The sequence below is a fragment of the Calliopsis andreniformis genome, chromosome 4 (genome assembly GCF_051401765.1).
Source record: "Calliopsis andreniformis isolate RMS-2024a chromosome 4, iyCalAndr_principal, whole genome shotgun sequence".
Lineage (NCBI taxonomy): Eukaryota > Metazoa > Arthropoda > Insecta > Hymenoptera > Andrenidae > Calliopsis > Calliopsis andreniformis.
Window position 1 is genome coordinate 5,355,202 of NC_135065.1, and position 10,833 is coordinate 5,366,034.

The window sequence follows — 10,833 nt, forward strand, 5'->3', positions numbered from 1 at the left end:
AATTTTAAATAAACATAATAATGTTTCATTTTGGAGTTATTCATTATGGTTAAGATGAAACAAACTGATGTACATTGAAGGAGATTAAGTACAGTCTGTGCTCGTTATAAACTCATGGGATTAGCAATGAATTTGTAGAGTGTAGAATATGTATACGTTTCTGAGATTAATTCATGGGTTGATGAACTCCAGTTTGTCTTGTCAGAGGTTAAAGATAATAGAAGTTGAGTCAAGATTGTAGGGAATAAATCCTGTATATTCACTGTATCTAGGTGCGGGCACGAAGGGGTTAAATTCAGTTTTATATGTATTCACTGCTTCGTTATAGTTGTTACTTGTCAGTCGAAAAGAGTAAATATTCTTCTTTTTCTTCTTTGTTTTCCCCTTCCTTTCGTTTAGTTTTGGCCGATCTTTCAACAGGTCTTGTGCACGTATATACTTTAAGTTGAGAGAATTAAATAGCTTAAAAGCGCGTTTCTCAATCTCGTCTTTTTACTGTTTAGTCGCTGACAGTGAGAGAAATCAATTTACGTTTTTCGTTACTATGTACCTGATTTTCAGGCATTCTAAATCACTTGAGATACAATAAGCCTCATAATTGGCAAGTAGCGTGAATATGAAGCTAGCAAATCGTAAAGTGATATTATTTTCAAAAATAATAACAATCTATTATTTTACAAAATCGATATTAACTATTTCATAATATTTAAATTAGAGACATAATAAAATTTTAATGAATCTTCAGGTAGCCTTTATAACTGTAGCTATTTTGAATATTTTGGAGATGTTGAAAATCTGAGGAATCATACATGTCTTGGAAATTTTGGAAATGTTGCAAGTCTTAGAATACTTGGAATTATTAGAAGTCTTAGAAATCTTGGGATTCACTAAAACCTTGGAAATCTTTGAATTTTTATATTTCTTAAAATTCTTGGAATTGTTAGGAGTCTTGGGATTCTCTAAGACTTTGGAAATTTGAAAAATCAATTTTCTGTCTCAGAAGCGACTGAACAGTATATAGTTATCATGTGGATCGTTGTTGCAAACCTTCCACTATTTGTTCTGTATCATTCTTTTATAGTCGAAGTGTAAATATTCTTTTACCCATTTTCACCCCTTACCTTCGCTTTAATGGTAAGACTTAACTATCGGAACATTCACACTTGTACGATGTAGACACGTTGAAATAAAGTGTACGTTGTATATTTTTTTGTACTCATGTCCACATTTTATTCGAATGGTCTGTGTACATATCGTTGCTTTAACCATTAAATATTTGTTCTCCTTAAATACCACTAGATTTTGTGATTTGTGAATTTGCTTAGATACTGGAATAAAATATCTAGTTTTTAATTATTGTAGTCTACCTATCCGAGGGATGGACATTTACTAATTTTAATGGTCATAGTCTGATAGAATAAAAAATTTCTCAATAAACGTATTTTACAGTTTTTAAAACAAGCACTGAGTTGCTTTGATAAGCATTCAAGATGATTTCCACTTTTCAGAATTTCATAATAGAAAGAATGTTTCGACTGTAATTCGGGATCATTGAGTTTCCTACATAATTTACAGATTATTGGCGCTGAAAAAGAAATGATTGTTTCATATAGTTTCTGTTCAGAATGTTGCAAATCCAGAATTAATAGAATTAATTTTTAACATACCAATGAGGTAATTCGTCAGGATCCAAACAGCTCAAGGTCACAGAATCGAAAAGTTTTCCATCGCCACAGGTGAGCAGACGTGGGTGACCATCGACACAGGTAATCAGTCTGCCACAATCACCAGGTACTGGGAATCTAAAAAGTAAAAATAATTAAGTACTCAAAATATATCTAAATCTTACAAATTTAAATTAATTAAAAATTTCATATATGTGTATTAATTTTCGGCTAATAAAGTATCTATCGTTTCTACTAAAATCTCTTAATCTCTCGTGTATTGAGAATACACATGTATTGAGTGATTGCAGTTGTACAATTTTGCAATAACTATAATTTTAAAATCTAGATTTCAAAATTAAATATTCACTGAATTATAACACAAATTTTTACAAAAGTTTTGCTTTTACTTACAGAAGTTTGAAATGAGTTATTATAGACACATTGACTTAAATGACTTAAAGTGTATTCGATTACTTAATTGGTACCTTAAGAGCTACCATGTATTAAATTAAGGCAATATGCTAAAATAAACTACTACTTGACTCTTAATGTTACGATAATATAAACAGGAAAAGAGGCAATGTTTTATTACTGTAGCACAGGTAATACGAAACTGAGTATCCCTGAAACACGTGTTATCTCTCAGCGGGTGTGCATGCTTTACCCTTCTGATCTCAGAGGAAGACCGGTTTTTAATTTGCGTACTGGGTAAACTCGTATCCCTTGATATTTAAGAATTCGCGGCTTCCTTTACTTTTAACTGAAACCCAGGTACGCATACCTACGTTTCTACCAGTGACTCTTCCTCCAGCAATGTTGTTTATCATGGAAGATTCAGCTTCCATGTGATATTTTTTTGCAAAATGCATAAAGAGAGGGCGATAAAAATATAGCACGAGATCCATTTTTAAACAAGACAGAAATTAAATTCGTGGCTTTTTTTAGAAAAAGGAAGAAACATGCCAATTATTGAGAGGAGCACTGTTCATTATTATTATTATTAGAATAATACTTTTATTGTTAAAAAATCAAAAGTATTTTGCTTGCACTGTTATATGTGAATAATACTATTTTATAATAATAAAAAATTATCTGGAAGTAGTAACTGAACACAAAGTAATTTGATAAAGATAGATGTGTACATCTATTCAACGAACTTCAAGATCCTAGAATTTATTTAAAGAGTTCTCTAAATACATAAAATATATAGTTATCTACAAATTATTTGAATAATATGCACACAAAAAGTCCATTACAACTATTACTTCCTGTCGATTATATTTGCAATCACGTAGAGACCTTCCTTCTTGCACATCAGTTGAATACATTCATCAAACAGTCACGTCATTGGAATAATTAAAGAAATAATATTTATTCTCAATACGTACCTTGGGAAAGGCCAGAATTTGGCAGCAGCGCTGTGAGAGGGGACCTTATGAGGGCACTTGAAGCCCACGATTTCCTCTGGATTACAATAGGGCATCAATTGGTCAGGCCAAACACACGTGTGAGTCTTCTCGTCGTATGCTAATCCTGCGTCACAATGTTCCTCATGGGGATGTCCGTGGATGCACTTGATGTAAGTGGTGCTGCATGCATCACTGGCTGGGTATAAGCCAAATTGGTACTCGCACCCTGGGCTGCTGATCGGAGTTACTGAAAATAGTTATTGAATTAATTAACATAATTTGCTAATTTCACTTAGAGGTTCTTATTTTGAGAAATTATTAGCTTCTATAATTAAATTATTCTTTTTATAAGATTAGTCTCTCTGTTGAATAAGAAATTGTGATATATTTTTTGAGTACTTTATAGGGAGGGTTTGACAATAGGTATAGGAAATTTTCAAAAGCTATTCTACGAGTCAAAATAGAACGAAAATAAAGAATAATGAAATTGGGATTGAGGCTTCATTATTAAATTATTAATTGCTAAAGGTACGCTCAAAGTGCGTTTGCAATGTGTCTGACTTGGAGACTTTTTCTACTTCTAGCGTGAGCACTAGGCAAGTCATGAGCAGCGATGTTAGTAGAATAAGACAGTGGAATATGTCTACTCAGACACATTTCACGTGCTTCTTAAGCGTTCTTTCAACAATTTATATCTCAAAAACGAAGCCTCAAAGTCGATTTCACTAGTTTTTATAATCATCTTACTTTAGCATGTAGAATCACCTCTTTGATTACCAAAGTTAGACTATCTCGAGTATGAAGTTTATTTACATTTGTACAAATCTAATAAACATCATGTACTGTTAGCAATATTAAAGGTTCTAAAATAATTAAAAATTTCTTTAAGCTTACAAAATACATATAAATTAATAATTTGTTTTAATATAAATGTATTTAAAAGAAATGAAGGAAAGTACTTAGTTACTGCAAAATGTTCACATTAATTAATTGTTACCAGCTAAGAAAGTAAATATGTATATATTTATTTAACTTAATGAATAATTACGTTGTTACAAAACACTAGCATCTTCCCTTTACTTTTTTTTTTAGCCAATTTTATATCTTTAAAAAAGTCCAATAATAGATTATAAATTATATAGAAATAAGAAGTTCAGTTAAAAAGATTAAACTGAAAATTAATATTGAAAAGGAAAGTTTAAAATTGCAATCAGAGGTGATTTGCTCAATGCCAAGTCCTCGTGATGAATGGTACTAACGTGACTGGGTGAAAAGGGGTTACCAAAAACCTTTAGTCACGCAACTTTTACTTTCTTATGCAGACAATATGTACACCTGCGTACTCCTCACTAAAACTTGTTTCGCTAATGCTGTGTATTACGTAAGACATTTTTGCATTATACAACTGAGAAATGTTGTCTGCTTTGAAATTCATGTTACATCTATGCTTATAACAATTTTTAACTATTTTCTCTTAACTAAGAGAAGATATACAAAAATGTTATTAATTAATAAACATTACAAATAACAAATATATAATAATTGTAAAACCAGGTTATAGAGTAACTATAATATTACTCAGCAAAAGTTAGTCTTCATATTTACGTGGTCCACATATTTGCAGATAGCTAGAGAAAAAAATACTCAGAAAAGAATTTTACACTAAATTCCCCTGAATCAAACATCCCCATCAATTTCTAACACAACAGTTATAAAACCCTCATACAATTCACACTATTCACCAATCCATCATCTCAGAGCATCATCAATCAAAGAACAAACTCGATACAAAATTTGCAATTTCTTCATTCGTCACTTCGAATTAACATTCCTTATCTTCTCACCTCTCGTCTCTAAACAGTCACGCGTGCTCCCCTTGTATTCTGATCTGTCTCATCGTTGAACGCGTCAAGTGCACGCGCTGACAAAGCCGCTCGCCGCGAAGAGATAAACCTTCGCGCGTGCCTCACACGAGCTCGTTATTACATTGCGTTTATTGGGAACAGTAACGGGATACTTACGGTCAGCCTTGCGATCTCCACAGTGCACGGCCCAGTGATAGTTGCAGTGGTCGTGCACGGCTCCATGGCCGTCGAAAAGCAGTCCATTCTCACAATATTCGAGGGTCAGTGTGCCATTCGTGCAGAGAAAAAAGGCGTTGCAGTTCTCGGGATGGGGGTACGCGTGCACCCCATGTGGGTCTGGGCAAGGTGGTGCGTCCAGCAGAGTGGCTGCCTGAGCTGTGAAAGATAAAACAGATATGACTTGATTAATAGGGTTGCATTGGAGTGCAGAGTCATTTAATTGATGAGGTGGAAAATAGAACAAGGTCAGAATTATTTTTAAATAATCTTGAAATTATAGATGGACCTCAGAGTCCATCGAATCTTTTTGATGGAACATTCACAGAAAAAGTGTCTTTTCGGCAAAAGTCAATCGAAACCAAAAAAAGTGAAACGCTATTTTTCCAACATGAGTAACTTTAAACTTTCAACTTATCGAATTTTTGAATCTCCAGATTTTCTAATAATGAAATTTTTACTTTTCAAATTTTTGAAAAGTAAAATTTTTTTTTATTTGTGACTTTTACTTGCTGCAATTCTGTGTTTAGTAGATTTTGAATAACTCTTCATTTAAGCCCTGTACACTGACAGTTGCAAACGCATAACGTATAATGTTTAAGGTGGTTACTTGATGTGACATTTATGAGAATTGAACAGTTATCCTTAGAATAATGATTCTAAGCGCAAAAACGACAACCAAAATTGTTTGCAGATTCTATTATTTATGTGTTTGGTTTCAATGAATTAATAAAAAGAATATTTTAAGATTTACACATTCGTCCGTGAAATGAATCGCGTTATCGTTCACACTGCATACCATGCAAGTCGTAACTGTTGTATGTGCTTAGAATTGTTACTCAGGTAACGAATCACACGACGAAAATAGATTGCAAGTGCAAGTACAAAAAGTGTTCATTCGCTTAGCCTACCTGACTTTTCAGCAATAATAAGACAAAATATTATTAAGAGAAATTTATGTATATTGAGTAAATAATATATCGAAATAGGATAGAAGCAATCCCTGAGTTTTTTAAATAGAAATATATCGACATTTAGTACAAGAAGAATTTCTTCTGGATCTGTCACTCAAAATGATTCAAAAAGGGTAGAAATTTTTTAATTGTGTCATTATTGTAGCATAGGAGCAATGCTTTACATAAGTATATTTCACATCGAACCTTTGTTATTATATTAAGAGTAATTAAAGTAGGAATAGACAGTAACAAAATTAAAATACTGACAAAATTAGAAAAAATTGCGAGCCGAAGAAAAATATAAAATAGGTCAATGTCTACAAGTATTTCTGTCTTACTGTACATTGTCCCCTGACTTTCTCCCAAATGCGTACTCTCACTCAAAGCTAAGCGAACTTTGGAGAAATTTTCATCTGGCATGATGAAATATCAGAAATAAATTGTGTTCTGTTATTTGAATCATTTATTAGCATTAATCGACAAGAAATTATAAAAGATTAATAGATTCATTTACATAAGACTATTAGAAAGGATTATCAGAGAAGTCAAAATTTCATTTCTCGTAGATCCAATTGAGAAACACTATCAAATATCACCATTATAAAATTGCGTATATTTAATTCTAGTTACGAAATAACAAATTCTTCAAAATTCTTCCTCCTAAATCCATCTATCTAATTATAAGTCTTTCTGAATTTATTCAGATTTTAACTCACGATATTATACCAGTGTTCACTTAAGATAATTCACTTACTAATTCACATCTACCAACAATAAAAATAAGAACAAAGAAAAATAAGAAACTAATAAAAACTTAAATAGTATCCCACTCTACTAAAAAACACGAAAAAGTTTATCGTTGTATCCATAAACTAGAAATACCATACCATTTCAATAAAAACTTAAACCAAAGAAGAAATCGACGATAATGCTATGAAACTAAAGAAAAGAATAAAAGCAGTGATGGCGGTTGTCTTAAAAACCACAGAAAATTGGTGCGCAGCGGAAATCCGCATCCGTGAAAAAGGAAGCAATCATGGGAATCTATCAAGGCTGCACAGACTGTATCTCGAGTCGTAAACAGACGATCCAGCTGAGGTCGAGATTCGGATTCGCATGACAGACCACAGGTGCGAGAGAAAATGACAGTGCTGATGTGCATCGTTAAATCGAAAACCTTCCTTGCGGCATTGGGAAATTATTTGCAAAAATTTAGGGAAAATCGTAAACTACTTGCAGCTGGAATTAAACATGCGTTATACAAGGTGTCACGCAAGTGTATCGTTTAAACTGTCTTTTAAATTATTTGTTGCGTGAAAAAATATTTCAAACGAATATTGTTTGGTACCGAGAGAAATATAGCAAAAAGGAGCATACTCACGAAATAATTTTCGTTTGAAACATTTTTTCCAAGCAACAAATAGTTTACGAGAATATTCATGTGATAGAATTGCGTGACTCACCCTGTATAGAACATTTTAATATTTCTAATATGGCTAACAGTCACGATTGAAAGGAGTCAACATTAGAATCGGGGGCGAGGAGTAAAGGGTCAAATCCAGTAACAGTAGAAGGAGAAATACCACGTCAGACATGTCTGTGGCTGTAAAGCAACACGACTGGTGCTTTATATTTGCTTCTAGTTTTAATTTATGACTTGATTGCGGTTCAAGACACGGAATTTGTATTTTTAACAGAAAGAGAGTACAGTAAGAAAATGTTCTTCCTCTTTCAAGATTAGAATACGATATGATAAGACGTGGTAGAATGAATTGTAAACTGTTGCTTAGTTTACATCATCTTGTTTAATTAAATAATTTCTTTACACTAGTAATATATATTTATTATTTATATTTATCAGTAGATAACATTTCTCCTATTTTATTGGTTCAAAATTGAAGTATAGCGAACAATATTTTTCGGGATAAATAAATTTACTGCGTAAACTGAATAAAAACTTATTCGTCATCCTAGTAAAGTCAAAATACAGTAAATTCTTGAAAATTGAAATACTAATGGTTTTCCAATGAAACTATATAATTTACGTTGTTTTACATTGCAATCGTAAACATAGACCTACAATCTACATTAGTATCTTATATTACTATCAACAAAAAGAAAAGAAGAATCAATTCAATGTTCAATCATCCAAAACAACGTACCAATCTCACGAAGTCTGTATCAATGGTAGTATAACAACTACCAGAGTAAAGAAAGCCATAAATATCGACATTCAGTGGAGCCCTCTTATAATAACCGAGAATATTATCACCTGCGACCATAAATACCCACTCTTTAAGGTCAATGCACATGAGCGATATTTTGACATACGATCCCCCTACAATCATATGTTTTCCTTTATTTCCCAGTTACAAACAACGAAGACAGACACATGATCTCAAATTCAATCCAGAAAGCTCATAACCCTCACCACAGACCAAGTACACCAGAAACAACCGACAAAGAACAAAGCCAAATTCCAGAAGGCACTCCAGAAGAATCGAAGAACAGCCCAAAGTCGAAGCAGTGAAACGAATCGAGTCCCGCTTTTGAAGCACGCCTGCATGAATAATGCGTCTCGGGTAGATGGTAACCGTCGACACACTCGATGCATTTCTAAGTAATAGACGAGGAAGGCGCAAATCGCTAGACAGCGGGCTCCGCCATTATATCATAGGTCGCTTTCGACGTAACCATATGGCGTGAGGAGGCGGTTGGCGGGACGGTGAAAGCTATTGAAATTCTGGCACGTAGGTGTCGTAACAGAGGGAACAAGGACCTCTCCAGGTGCGAGGGAACACGCCTGCCAGGATGCAGCCCGGAGAACGGCGATGCGCCTTGGAGACGCATCGTGGGGGCCCTGGGCTGCATGTCCTGGAGGCTGGATGCATCGTGCCCCCGCGGAACCGATCGGCGATGGCGAGGGTACGTACGGTGGGTGCTGATTGGCGCAAAAAACTTACCGCTGGCCAGAAAAGCCGCCAGGGCCAATAGGGTCACGCTCCTCGGGTGGCTCATAGTGCTCGCTTGGTCTGATCCTCCGCGGGTCGACTCTGACTACTGACACTTCGTTATCGACCTCGGGACAGAGAGCTTCTCCCTTCACTTGCTCGATACTTGGTCTCGTGGTACCCCACCAGATCGGTCCCAGCGATTTCTCATCGCGATCGTATGGCCTCGGTTCAACGGCGAATAGAGCCGAGCGGTGCATCGCTTTCGAGGGCTCGCAATGTTTGGATGAAGATTGCTCGCGCTGGATCAGGGACATCGAATCGCGGGACGATGGTTGGGGGGTTAGAGGCTGAGGGCGAGAGAGTTGTTGGGGGAGAGGTAGTGGGCTGAAGGTCGAGAATAAAGGGGAGAGGATTTTGCTTTCTGGGAGAAACGGGAGGGTGGGCTTTGAACTTGGGTTTTCTTGAAATTTTGTCCCTTGAGTTATTTTAGGTGTATGATTATTCTAAGGTAGTCAAATGAATCGTCAACTATTTCTTCTTTTTACTTAAATTCTGTAAGAAAATTGAGGTGGTTCTTAGGTGAACGCAAAATAAAATGTAAGAAAGCTACTTCAATATTTGGAATGGGATTTGCAACTGGAGTATACTCCGTCGCGTCGTTTTATAGAACATGGAGTTTAGAATTATTCTTTATACTAATCATTTCAAAGTGGTTTTGAACTTTATTTTAGACAGATAAAGAAAGAAGATAGTTAGAATAGACGATAACTAAATAATGGTAATGATGATTTATTAAATAAAATTGCACTATGAAGAAATATAACAAAAAATTTATTGTATAAAGAATAACAATACATCTTACTTTGTTTAACTTTACAATACAAATATGAAGTCTAAAATCTTTAATGTTCAATAAATTAATAGTGGATGAAATATACTGACTCAACGTAATAGAATATCAATTAACTTTTGTTGATTGAACATTTGACTATTGAATATCAATTTAACATCGTACTAATAAATATTCTACTAATTACGTAAATGTGAACAATAATCCATATAATCAAATTTACAGTTCCATAAATTATAAAGAACAACGCTTTCTTAAAGCGTAATAAGTAGAAAGTGTCAGTCACGAACAGACCAAAAATCTTTTTAGTACAGACATTAACACTCTTACTTCCATAAAAATATATTTTTAAATTTAAATACTCTGGAAAGAAAAATCATCTGTAATATCCCTAAATATGTATTTTTTATTTAGAGTATTAAAAATAGAATGTCTTACAGTAACACTTTATTGAGAAGCATCTTTTTCATATTACGTAGTAATATTACATAAAGTGCTTGAAAAGTAGTTAGGAAGTTCGTGAAATATTAATTTCTTCATAAACTAACTTAAACTTACTTAAAATCACATTATTTAGTACATTATTGCGAAAAAAGACAATATTTTATCTTATTGCTATTTCATTTTCAAAATACAATAGTGTATATTATTTATTTCAAGAAATCTGAAAAATAACAAGGAAACTAATTATATTCAGTAAAATACAAAACTTTATCGAATAATAATAAATTTATTTAAGTCAAAACATAATTTAAACATTGATTTTTCGACTTTCAGTGACATAAATTACTATTTAATACTTCTTAATGCTTTATGAATTAACTTATGCGTAATGATAATGATTTATACGTTGACATTTATAAAAGTAACTTCTTGTAAAATACTTGCGCAACTTGGTAAACACAATCACGAGAAG

The 10,833-nt window shown here is 33.6% G+C and overlaps 1 protein-coding gene across 1 annotated transcript; it reads right to left on the bottom strand.

The window, feature by feature from the left end:
- Nucleotides 1-823: 823 nt before the first annotated feature.
- Cpap3-d (cuticular protein analogous to peritrophins 3-D) lies at nucleotides 824-9,208 on the bottom strand. The gene is made up of 5 exons (XM_076375995.1): nucleotides 9,077-9,208; nucleotides 5,098-5,316; nucleotides 3,056-3,323; nucleotides 1,668-1,802; nucleotides 824-1,585 (listed from the first exon to the last, which is right to left on the bottom strand). Exons 1-5 carry the CDS (start codon nucleotides 9,129-9,131, stop codon nucleotides 1,570-1,572), a joined length of 693 nt encoding a protein of 230 aa, XP_076232110.1. The 5' UTR covers nucleotides 9,132-9,208; the 3' UTR covers nucleotides 824-1,569.
- Between the last annotated feature and the right edge of the window lie 1,625 nt (nucleotides 9,209-10,833).